At 45.2% G+C, this 13,450-nt stretch overlaps 1 protein-coding gene across 10 annotated transcripts in view; it reads right to left on the bottom strand.

The window, feature by feature from the left end:
- jakmip3 (Janus kinase and microtubule interacting protein 3) overlaps positions 1-13,450 on the bottom strand; it is a 106,769-nt gene that overhangs the window by 29,800 nt on the left and 63,519 nt on the right. The window contains exon 18 of one of the 10 annotated variants that reach the window (XM_034240631.1): positions 5,087-8,402. The exons of 8 other annotated variants lie outside the window; for them this stretch is intronic. In XM_034240631.1, coding sequence (XP_034096522.1) covers positions 8,349-8,402 — 54 coding nt within the window. In that variant the 3' untranslated portion in view covers positions 5,087-8,348. Of the gene's footprint in view, positions 1-5,086; positions 8,403-13,450 lie in introns of those variants that run through there. One more of the 10 variants, XR_004571610.1, reaches the window with a different exon arrangement.

The raw sequence follows: 13,450 nt of genomic DNA, 5'->3' as shown, positions 1-13,450 counted from the left end.
CGCCTAGACTACTGCAACTCCCTCCTGGCTGGTCTACCTGCATGTGCCATCCGACCTCTGCAGCTCATCCAGAATGCAGCGGCTCGTCTGGTTTTCAATCTTCCTAAATTCTCCCACACCACTCCGCTCCTCCGCTCCCTTCACTGGCTTCCGGTAACTGCTAGAATCCACTTCAAGACACTGGTACTTGCTTACCATGCTGCGAATGGATCTGGCCCTTCCTACATCCAGGACATGGTTAAACCGTACACCCCAGCGCGTGCACTACGCTCTGCATCAGCCAAACGACTCGTTGCGCCCTCGCTGCGAGGGGGACCCAAGTTCCCATCGGCGAAAACACGTGGGTTTGCTGTCCTGGCTCCAAGATGGTGGAATGAGCTCCCCATTTGACATCAGGACGGCAGATAGCTTGCACATCTTCCGGCGCAAACTGAAAACTCATCTCTTTCGACTCCACTTCGAGCGTTAGAACGATTAACGAAGCACTTTTATACTAATAAAGGACTGGATTACCTAAAGCCAGTTGAGTAGCACTTGAAATGTTTGGCTCTATGAAACCTGATATACTTATATGATTCTGTTTTCTTCAAGGTTGTGTCTTCCTGGTCGAATGTACTTATTGTAAGTCGCTTTGGATAAAAGCGTCAGCTAAATGCAATGTAATTTAAGTGGGGGGGACCTAACCTCATGCTCCCCCGGGAAGATTACATATTGAAGTTAAAAGCATCAATCTGGTGCACTTTGAGAGCAACATTACATATACATTATATATAATATATAATATATAATATATTATAATAATAATTATATATAATATATAATATATTATAATAATAATATATATATATTATATATATATAATATATACATCTCTCAACACCAGATGAAACAGAACTGTAAGCAGATTCTTCTTTTTGGATATTTTACAAATCCCTCCCCTTTCAAACTCTATTCTTGTTGTTTTTAACAACTTTTTTGTTTCTGTCATATAGTATTTTATACCTGTTTTTCATCTAGTCTCTAATGTCTCATTAATAACTAAATGATCATATCAAGGTGTGCCTTAACCTCACTGAGCTGAGGTTATTTGAGCCTCTCAGGAGAGAGCTCTCTTCCACCTGGTTGTAGAAAAGCTCTTTAAGTTCGTTAGCATAGCTAGCTAACCAGATGCTAATAACAACAGATCGCCACTGTGCTTACAACTAAAGACACAGCCACGCAAACACTGTGGCATGTGTACGGCTCCTTATGGGTAGCCTTACTGCAATATTTGAAGGGCTGGAGCGGCGTTCCGGTGCTCTCTGTCAGCACTCCTTTCAGACGAGACATACCACGTGAAGACACGTTACGCTCGTGTTGTGTTCATGGAACCTGTCCTTGGCCAGGAAAAACAGGTACTCGCTTGTTTAATTATTTTTGCGGTCTAGATTTCTTCTTCTTTTTTGAAGTGAGAAGTCTTCCGTCAGTCGGACTGACGGACGGACGGACTCCCCCCCCCACCCCCAAAACGAAAACTCTTCGGTTCTCCAAGAATTACACAAGTCACCCAAATCAGCATTAAAAAAGCGGGAGGCGCCGAAAATCCCCTATTAATGTATTGATTATAGCTCCGGGTCCGTATAGGTCGGCGTCCGGATCCGGACCGCGGTCCGCCTGTTGCCGACCCCTGCTGTATACCATCGGGTCACCACGGCGCAGACGGACCCGGTGGAATACAGACAATACAACGTAAAGCTGTCTCCATCTCCTGGTTCTTCCTTTCAGTCTGACCGTTGGATTGAGGATGGAAACCGGATGGCAGACTGACCGTGGCCCCAATGAGCGTGCAGAATTCCCTCCAGAACACCAAGGTAAATTGGGGACCACGATCGGAAACCACATCGGTAGGTAGCCCAAGGAGCCGGAACATGTGGAACAGGACCAGCTCCGCCGTCTTTTTAGCTGAGGGGAGCTTGGGTATCGGCACAAAATGAGCCATCTTACTGAACCGGTCTACCACCGTCAAGATGGCAGTTTGCCCGTTGGACGGTGGCAGACCAGTAACAAAGTCCAGAGAAATGTGGGACCAGGGGCGATGAGGGATAGGCAGAGGTTGTAGGAGACCAGCAGGAGCCTGGTGAGAAGACTTGTGTTGATTGCACACAGGGCAGGCATTAACAAATTCCCTGGTGTCCTCCTTAAGTGTTGCCCACCAGAACCTTTGCTGGACTATCTCCCGGGTACGTTGGATACCAGAATGGCAGGTGAGTCTGGAGTTGTGGGCCCACTGGATAACATCAGACCTCAACATCTGCGGAACGAACAGGCGGTTCGGAGGACAAGCACTGGGTCCCGGCTGGCCCTCCAGGGCGGCCTTGACCCTCTCCTCCACTTCCTAGGTGAGGGCGGCGACGAGCTGAGGAGTCGGAAGGATGGTGTCCGAGCCTCTGGGAATATTCCCTCCCTCCCCAAACTGACGAGATAGAGCATCAGCCTTAATATTCAGAGAACCTGGGCGGTAGGAGAGAGATAAATTGAACCGAGTGAAAAAGAGGGCCCATCTAGCCTGTCGGGAATTCAGTCTGCGGGCCGACCGGATGTAGTCCAAAAAGAGAGACAGAGGATGTGTGAAACTCACACTTCTCCGTTTTAACAAACAGCGAGTTCTCCAGCAATCTCTTGAGAACCGCCTGGACGTGGTGCACGTGTTCTTTCAGAGTCTTGGAAAAGATCAGGATGTCATCCAAGTAAATAAATACGTGCCAGTCCAACATGTCACGGAGCACGTCATTTACCAACGCCTGGAATACTGCAGGGGTGTTGGTAAATCCAAAAGGCATCACCAGATACTCGTAGTGCCCCGAGGCGGTGTTGAAGGCGGTCTTCCACTCATCCCCCTCGCGAATACGTACCAAGTGGTATGCGTTACGCAAGTCCAGCTTGGTGAATATGGTTGCTCCCTGCAGCAACTTGAATGCAGAGGAGATAAGAGGCAGTGGGTATCGATTCTTTATAGTAATGTCATTAAGACCCCGAAAGTCGATACAGGTCCTTAGGGTCTTGTCTTTCTTCTCGACAAAGAAGAACCCCGCTCCAGCGGGTGATGAGGAAGGGCGAATAATCCCAGCCGCCAGAGAGTTATTGATATACGTCTCCATGGAAACTCTTTCCGGAGCAGACAGGGAGTACAATCGACCCCTGGGAGGGCTGGTGCCGGGATGCAGGTCTATGGCACAGTCGTAAGGCCGGTGTGGTGGTAGGGAAGTAGCCCTCGTCTTGCTGAATACTTCCTTGAAGTACAGATATTCCGGTGGAACCCCTGTAACATCCGGAACTTGGCTGGGGTTCACCGAACGCTGAGGCACGGCAGCCTGTTTCAGACAGATCTGATGATAAGAGGGGCTCCACCCCCAAATGGCTCCCGTCTCCCAGTCAATGTTAGGATTGTGGCAGCGGAGCCATGGGTAACCCAGGATAAGCGGGATATGTGGAGACCGGAGAACATGAAACTGAATAGTTTCGTGATGGTTCCCGGACAGGAGCATGTGAACGGGTACAGTCTGATGAGTCACTGTCCCCAGCAGGTGACCGTCTAAGGCGCTGTCTGGAACAGGGCCAGATAAGGGAACCCGGTCTATTCCCAACTGCAGCATAAGCTCTTCGTCCATAATACTCGCGTCCGAACCAGAGTCAATAACAACTGCATGAGCCTGAGAGCTATCCGGTAATAGCAACCTGCCGTGGCTCAATGGTCTCTGAGCGGGAACAAATCCAGGGGTTTGGCTCACCAGTATGTTCCCCATTACTGCTGAGCCTTGCCTTTTACTGGGCAGCGAGGAACAAAATGGCTAGCCCGGCCGCAGTAGAGACATAAGTCACTTCGTCTGCGATGTTCACGCAGGCAAGGCAGGATAGTCCAAGGACAGGCAGGATCAGGGATCAGGCAGAGCAGGCAGGTCGGGGACAGGCAGGGTCGGAACCGGGTAGGCAATCTAGTAACAAACGTGTGAAAGACTAGCATAAGGCAAAGTACGATCTGGCAACGGGTGTGTTTCTGGTGAGGATTTAAATACTGGCAGTAAAGCTAATGGGTGCAGAAGAGAAAGAGAGTGAGAACAAACGTGGGTGTTGTGTAGTGGAAATGTCCACTCTATCCTGATATGTTTAAACCAAATGCTTCTCATTTGGTTAGATGTGCTGTTTTCCTCTATCTACTCTACTTCAAGGCCACAGAGCTGTTTTGGCTACTGGGTTGAGACTCACACAAAGTCACACGAGAACTTCTACAGCTCAAGGCCAGGTGTCTAATAACAATGTGACCGTGTGAAGACAGATTTCTTACCTTCTCATCATTTCTGCTATATAAGCTTTGCTGCCATATTGAACTGCGCACACTCGCGCAGATTATTCTATACTCTGTGGGACCTGTGTCTATATTTATTGTATTGTAATATATATATTTGAAGCTTCAAATAAATACCAGAAAGACAACTCTGTCTGATTCAGCATTTATTTGATTTGATCACTCTGACTTGTACTCTACAGTATTGGGGTTTTTAGATTTCCATAACAATTGGCGCTGCGAGCAGGGTCTCTGCAAGTTTGATTGGGAACACCTACGAACGCTGGTTGGTCGCTCCAGGATCCTCGGATTCCCTCTACTCCGCGACAAAAACAGTACGGGACGAGAGGACCAGCGGCGGGGGTGGAACTGATTGACTTCACGAGATCAAACGAACTCGAAAGGCTTCCAATACTGGGTGAGAAGTGCAGTGTCTAAATTGTTTAAAGTTAAACGTAATTAAAACTCCATGACATTTATGCGAGGGACTGCTCGAATCAGGGTTTATCCCGTCGTAGATCGTGGGTTTACGATCAGTTTTTGCGTGATTTGTACTGAGAAACAAATATCACATCATCGACGGATGAAAAAAAAAGAAAGGTGTTTAAACACCCCTTGTTTTGTCAGGGGTGGTTTGGTAACATCTAGAGACTTTGTCATGGGAGCAAAGCAGAGGGGACGAGTACACTCTCCTGAGGGTCCAATTGTGGATGTTGTCATGGCTTGGCTCTCAGCCACAACAAACGCGCGACAGAACACGAGGGCGTGAATAGGAAACAAGAGTTTATTCACTGCTGCTGAAGGACACAAACAGGCGAAACAAACTACGAAACAAGAGGTCAGCTGGTCTTCGCGCTGCGTCCTCCTGCCAGAGAGAGAGCGAGAGCGAGATCCGGCCCGGTCCTTTATCCGGCTAGCTCCAGCCGCCAGGTGTCCTCAATCCCAGCTGATAGACCAAAGGGAAAACCTTAAAGGAACATACACACACCAGAGATAACAAGGCAGGGGTCGTCACACCCCCCCCCCCTTAAAGTCGGTGTCCCCAGGACCACCGGCAGACCAACCCTGACAAAACAAAAAAAACACCAGTAATGAACAACAAAAATACCAGACATACGGAACCCCACTTCCAACAAAACCAACAATTGCAACATACAACCCTCACACTGCCAGCCGCTCCTCCCACACCCAGCCACATCTTTAGCAACACAGGTAAGCAACCTGAGAAGCACACTTTAAAAGGATGGGCAGAGCGAGAACGGTTTATTAAACAGTATGACAGACAATACATTACCGTCACGGCCCATGCTTCCTCAGTTGTAGCAGTTAGTTTCACTGGCTTTACTGCCATGCACCGCCACGTGGCCAATGTCGCCACACCTGTAACATTTCACCCTACTGCAACGTCTCTGGATGTGACCAAGCCCACCGCAGGAATAGCACTTCCGGTCGTTGGCATGCCCACAATCGCGAGCCATGTGTCCTTGGTCTCCACACCGATAGCAGGACATTTCCTTGCCTCTTCCTCGACCCCTGTTGCCGCCGCCACGACCACCATCAACGCTGCCGCCACCACGACCACCATCAACGCCACGACCACTTTGACTAGTGGGACAATGTTTGGTCTTCTGTTTTCTAAACATGTTTTTGTCCATAGCACGAGTGATCACACCAGAGGGCGTGACGTCTGCCAACACTGTAGAGCTCTCTTCAGACCTTGACTCAATCGGACCGCCAGTCACTAAAAGCACAGGGGGAACATCAGTCCAGACTCTGCTACCTGCCAAACCGTTGCCCAGGATGAACTGTATCCCCTCGATTGGCAAAGCTGGACGTACACCAACAGCCACCTCACCCTTAAAAAGACCACAATCAATATACATCCTATGAACAGGAATAGGAAGAACTTTTAATCCCAGTCCCCTACTCAGAAGGGTGTCACCAGTGTCACTTTCATAAGACAGAGGCAAAACAGAGTCAACAATATAGGAGTCAAAAGCCCCTGTGTCTCGCAAGATTTTGATTGGAACTCTGACATTACTACCTACCAATGACACCAAGCCGTCTCGTATAAATGGAGCATAAGATGCCAAAATCTCAGATCCACCTAAGTGGGATGTAAGCACATCGGCAACACCGCTGCTTTCCACAGGCGCAGCCAACGCAACAGGCCCAACAAAATATCTTCCTCCCTCAGATTTTGCTCTAAGCGCAGGACAGTCTGCCTTCCAATGGCCTTTTTCGCGACAGTAGTGGCAAATATCATTATTATCCACCTCAGATTTGACCAAACCCAAGTTCCTTGGCTCCATCCCAAATGAACCAACCTTTCTACTTCCCTCAAAAACAGCCATGGCCCCAGAGCGCCCTCCGAACCTGCTCTTATGAAGCAACACAAACTCATCAGCTGCCACAGCAGCTTCAGCCGCAGAAGTGACCCTGTGTTCTGTTATGTAAGTAGCAATCTTGTCTGGAAGAATATTTTTGAACTGTTCCAAAGTCATGAGCTCACACAAATCGTCAAAAGTAGTGACGTCAAGAGCAGTTAACCAACGCTTAAAATGAACAGACAAATCCCTCGCCATCTCCACATATGTTTGATCTTGTTTTTGCTCAAAGGACCTAAAACGCTGTCGATAGGCCTCTGGCACCAGTTCATATGCTCTAAGCACCGCCGATTTTATTTTACTATAGCTAGAGCTATCCTCAAGACATAAGGAGGAATATGCTGACTGCGCTCTCCCTGTGAGAACACACTGAAGCATCAGAGCGCAGTCCGCATCAGGCCAATCTCTAGCCCTAGCGACACAATCAAAAAGCAAAAAAAAAGTGTCAGGATCACTTTCATTAAATTGCGGTAACAAGCGTAAGTTGTTAGCATCGAACCGATGAGGAGACCTGGGCACCTGTTCACCGTGCCACTCACCCAACACCGCACCATCTCTGACCATAGAAAGACGTTGTCCTTCCATATCCAGTTTGGCTCTCTCAGTCTCCTGCCGCATCCGCTCAACTGCAATTTCCTTTTCACACTCCATCTCATACCTCATTTTGTCATGACTCAGCTGCAACAATAACATCTCCTTCTGCTGCTCAAAGGACAGTGAGCTAGCCTGAAAAAGAGGTTTTAACAAAACCCCCTCTTCCTTTGCAGCAAACACTCCTGTCTCACTTAATGTCGACACTATAGAGTCTTTTATGTTGTCTTTCACCCTTCTATCACCGACAATAGACACAGAGAAATGCTCAGCAATTAAGAGCAGCTGCTCTCTTGAGAAAGTGGCAAGAGACTCCTGAGACGGAGCTTCAATAAATGCCTCTACGTCAGCCATCTTAATTTACACCGACCCCTCACCGGAACACAACACCGGACCTTTAAACCGAAAGAAGAGAACAAAAACAAAAACAAAAACAAAAACCAACCGGACAGATACCACCACGTTTATTATGCGTCCAAAGTGGAACACTAATTTTTTGATTGGAGTTTCCCCACTAACTCACCATCCCACTGACTAATCTCCTCCCTAGTCTTCATGCAGTTACTTGTGGTGGGTATTTATGCACTGGAGACCGCTAATCCAGCAAAGCGACTAGCAAGCTAGCAACACTACTGAGACCACGGCCATGCTCCCAAGCCAAGGCTTCAACCACTTTCTCCGCAACACTACACACCCCACTCAACAATCCCAAGGGAACCGCCGCTTAACCTGCCAGGGAAAACTCTGCACCGTTTCGCACTGCTCCACATGCAACGCACCAACCAACCCACACAAATCTCACCTATCCGTTGCTGTATCACAGATAAAAAGAAGTGGACGAGCCACCAGCTGTCATGGCTTGGCTCTCAGCCACAACAAACGCACGACAGAACACGAGGGCGTGAATAGGAAACAAGAGTTTATTCACTGCTGCTGAAGGACACAAACAGGCGAAACAAACTACGAAACAAGAGGTCAGCTGGTCTTCGCGCTGCGTCCTCCTGCCAGAGAGAGAGCGAGAGCGAGATCCGGCCCGGTCCTTTATCCGGCTAGCTCCAGCCGCCAGGTGTCCTCAATCCCAGCTGATAGACCAAAGGGAAAACCTTAAAGGAACATACACACACCAGAGATAACAAGGCAGGGGTCGTCACAATGTCATGAGAGTAAAATATGGTGAGGACAGTCTGTCTAAATTAAATATATGGACGGAAATGTTCGGATTTCCAAAGGGAGGTTTTTGAGTAAATTAAAAATCAAGAACCTAAAGAATAAATTACAAGAAGAAGTAGAAATACAAATAAAGTTAAAGTTAAATACTTATATAGAAAACTGGACACTCACAGAAAGTGTTTATAATAAATACTGGGAGGATTAAGCAGAATGCCGTGAAAGAAGGCAGTTGGCCTTGGGCATTAAAGAAAATATTAAGGTTGAAGATGAATGTGAAGAAAAGAAGGAAAATAAATTATTTCCAAAACCATGTAAACCCCAGACATCTCTGTGTTCTTCCATTGCAGGCCTGAATGACCTCTCCTCGACTGGGTATCCTTTCCCTCCCCCGGGGTACAACCCTGGCAATCCGGCTGGCCCACCTCAACCACCTCCACCGCCACTACAAGTCCCAGCCATGCAGTCAACAAGCTCGTCCACCCCCATCAGCCCCAAGTAGATGGGGACAACAGCGGGATAAACAAACCCAAGCCCAAGCAGGTGTTTGGGCAACACACCTCAGTAATGCCTTTCTCAACGGACTCACAGACACAGCGCAAGCTACGCAGAATGCTGGTCGCTCACAATACCGAGGGAGAGGCAGAAGAGGTTTTCCGAGGCAGAAGACGAGAAGCAAGACCTTCATTTGAGAAAGATGTTTCAAGTGTGGCAGTGTTGAACATTGGATTATGGGACTGCTCACAGAACACTGGCGAGTGGAGGCAGAGAGGGGGACAGCAAGGACGGGGCCATTCACAATCAGACTGACCTACACCAGATGGGGAGGAAGGGACCCGATCGAGCGAGACGGAAATTCAGCCAGCAGCATCGAACCAGGGAAGTGACACACACACACACACATCATGCTATTGAGTAAAATGTAGAAGACATGCCTGTGGTTTTATATATATATTTGAAATATGACAGTGAAACAGCATTTGAGAAATGTCCCACACTAACTTTAGCTATCATGGGTGTTGATGTTCTATAGTAAAAAGGGCAGATTTGCCTGATTGCAAATTTAGTGGTAGATGTATGCACTCAATAGGAGCGGCTGGGGTGACTGTAAAGGAGAAGTTTTTGTATCACTTCACAGTAGAGATAACGGTGATGATAGTCAATCCATTTCCCACATCAGTAAAAAAACAGTTTCTTTTATCATCTGTCTGCCCTATAAATACTGGGCAGAGATCTGATTCTCCGGTCCGGCTTAGATCTCATTTTTCAACAAATGAGGGGTTTAAAGTCCGGCAGCCATCTCCTACGATGGTTCAAAAACTGGCATTTGATGATAAAGAACTGTGTGAATGTGTATCTAATGGCTGCTGACATATCCTGATTCTCAGGCGTTGTTGCGGTTTGACTGATCAACGTGTTTTCCACCTGCGGTGTTCATGGAAGCTTCTTTCTCCATTGTACTAACGTTGTTGATGATCCGTGTAAATGCTACTGTATGATGAGAGTTTTCTGTTAGAATGTGTGAATGAGGAGCTCATGCTTAAAACTATGCTTGAAGTTTGCTGCGCAGCTGGTTCCTGTTGCACTCGCACCCACACAACACAAACTGTGTCAAATCCCAGGGGCGGTCCACACATTTCACTAGCCAGGGGCCCCACTGATAGATAGAGGGATTTGGGTCTAATCGTTAAAGATTTGGAGTCAGTCACTGATTGGACATCTACACACACAGAATATGTCATGTACACATGTACATGTGTCACGTGACATGTATCAAATGAAAATGTGCACGAACGTAGCTGTTCTGCGCACATTGCTGTTGGTTGAGGATGATGAGGTCATTCTCATATCTCTGAGCTTCCTGCCGCATTATCAGATGGGCCATGCTCACTCTGTGCAGCTCAGAGATATGACGTAGGTTTAATGTCCACGTTGATGGACTCAGTGTTTACCTCTCTGCTTAAACAAGGGGTAATTATTCCGTGTAACGATTCCGGTACGCACTCCAGTGTTTCCTGTCAAAAAGATCAGAGACAAAACCTCCTGACGAGTGGAGATTTGTCCAGGATTTACAGCTGTAAATGCTATGCAGCTATGCACGCTCGTCCCAAATCCTTATCTGATTCTTTCCCAAGTTCCAGTCTATGCAGCATTTTTTTTTTACTGTCATAAGATCTCTCAAATGCATCTTTCAGTGTTCCTGTACATAAAGACAGTCAATTTTGTTCACATTTGAATATAAGGGTAAACCTTACACATTCACACGTTTGTGTCAAGGCTACTGTGTACAACCAGGCATTGTGTACAAGGTTGGCCTCTCTCCAAGTTTCTAAAGGCACCGCTCTCATACAAGGTCAGTTTGATGACCTCATGATTTATAGCACCCACAGCAGAACAGTGTGGAGCTGATACCATTTCCTTGTTAAAATACCTCGCAGCCGAAGGCCAGAAGGCTAGTTTGTCTAAACTCCAATATGTACAAAGAACAGTTACATTTTTGGGTCATGTCATTTCAGGAGAGGGGAAAACGCTTTCAGATAAGCGTATTGCATCATTGGCTGCTCTGCCAAAACCTGTCACTAAGCGACAGATGATGTCATTCTTGCGTATGTGTTCATAACACACGGCTGTTGTTATGCTTGCTGTGATGTTACATTAGTCCGTTCTCTGCTTGTAATTATGCCGTTACAAGTTTAATATTCTGAAAGCCATTACTTTGTTTATTCGAAAACAGATGAAAACAAACCGTCTTTTATACAAAATGGAAGTATTATACAAGTAAAACTACATGTTGCTTTAATCCCATGTAATTGTAGAATGAACACAGTCTTCCTTTGTATAAGTCAGGTGTCTTAAGTAGTCAAAATTACCTACAAATCATTGTACACATTGGTAAATATTATTTTCCACTTGTTACCATTGTGAGGCTATTTTTATGCAGCTCTGCGTGATTTTGTAGCTACAATTCAGACTAATACACTACTAGAGGTGGAATAAGTACTCAGATCTTGTACTTGAGTAAAAGTAGAAGTACCAGAGTGGTACAGTAAAAGTCCTGCATTCAAAATGTTCCTCAAGTAAAAGTAGAAAAGTATTCTCATCAAAATATAGTGAAAGTAGCGACAGTAAAAGTATTAATTGTGCAGATTGGTCCATTTCAGAATAATATATATGATATGTTTTATAATGATTGATCATGAAACTGTTCTCAAAGCTGGTAAAGGTGCAGCTAGTTTGAAGTACTTTGTATACTGCAGGGTAGCTGGTGGATTTACTCCAGGTGGAACTAAAGTCTGATTTAACACTTGATTAGATTTCACATCATTCATCCAGATCTGTGAAGTAACTAAAGGTATTAAATACTTGTAGTGAAGGAAAAGTACACCATGTACCTCTGACTTATGTTCACTGCCAACCTAAAAGTACCTAAAAGAATAGTAATCAATGATGTTTTGAAAAGTTATTTGGCTGATTGTTTTTATATCGGCTCAGCCAGGTTATATGGGAGCCCAGTCTACGTACACTCTAAAAACAAATGCTTGGCTTAACAAAGAGAATCAAGGCAATAGGTTGCATCGATGGTTATTGAGTTAAGACAACTTCTAATGAAATGTTGTTAAAGCAACAAAGTTATTTGAGTTAGGGGAGAAGGCGTTTCCTCTACAATCAGGTGTTTTCAATTACCACTTACTTAATCATTGGTAGCATAAACACAAGTTTTAAGTTGATTACTCCAAACGTTCCAACTTGTGTTACCGTAGGATTTAAATGTAATCTTAAGTTGTGTATACTTAATTACCACATGTTGAACATGGACAGATGTTTTTAATTTGACAGCCATTTGTAAATTAAGTTGCTCCAAATAATATTGTATTCAATGGGGTTTTTCTCTTAGCTTATTCATGTTTTTGCCTTTAAAGAAAGAAATTAATTGATTCCACAACAAAAATATTAGGCAATTCACTTTTTATTTTTGAACTGCAGTTGTTTATTTCAACACATGATGTTTCAATCAGGAGAGTTTGAATTTCAAGTTGTATTTGAATGACAAGAGATGACACTCACCTTAAAATGTCCTTTGTATATTTCTATTTGTCTTAACTGTGGGAACTTATCCAGTCATCTTAAGTGGGAGTGGACTTGAAATCCTAAACTCAAGGTGTAGAACAATAAGTTATCAAGCCAATTGAATTACAATACCTCAACTTCAATTTAGTTTGAAGTCAATTAACGCAGAAATCAGAGTTTAAATAACACAATATTAAGTTGATGTAATTACCAACATTATTACGTCAACACAACTTATAAATTAATGTTGCAACTTCAACTGTTTATCTAAATCAATTAACTCACATTTTTATCTTGCAACCAGTGCATTTAATTAAGTGGAGGTGAAAGGTCGCTTGAATTCGTTTTTAGACGTACAGATCACTCATTTTGATATTAATATTAAACTTAGTTTTATTTTCTTTAATTTTTCATCCTCGTGTAGAATGCTATCACGAAACACACATTTGGTTGTTTATAGCATAAAGAACATCTGAGTTAATGTGAGGTAGGGAAATACTCATTTGAGTATGTGCATATAAATATGTAATTTACAACAGCTATAAGATGCTTGAAAAGTGCTTGAATTTGATTTTGGAAAAGGTGTAAGAACCCTCTTATGCCTTTGCCTGAAGACGGTGACGAACTTCTCATGGTGTGCACACCTAGACCGGACTTAAAAGACGTTCCTCTGACCAACGCTGACCTCATTTTGTATGATGATGGGTCTGCCTCTCGCGACCAAGGGGGCACTAATCGGGTGTTTTTTTCCTGTTGTTTCAGATTCTGCTGTACTCCGTTCCGGACCAATCCCATGTCACCTCTCAGCACAAGCAGCAGAGCTCATCGCACTAACTGAAGCCTGCACGTTTGCAGAAGGCAAAACCGTGACTATTTACACTGACTCACGCTATGCTTTTGGGGTAGTGCACGATTT

Source organism: Gymnodraco acuticeps, unplaced genomic scaffold (assembly GCF_902827175.1).
Source record: "Gymnodraco acuticeps unplaced genomic scaffold, fGymAcu1.1, whole genome shotgun sequence".
In the NCBI taxonomy this organism is placed as follows: domain Eukaryota; kingdom Metazoa; phylum Chordata; class Actinopteri; order Perciformes; family Bathydraconidae; genus Gymnodraco; species Gymnodraco acuticeps.
This window is presented reverse-complemented; position numbering and strand designations above follow the sequence as displayed.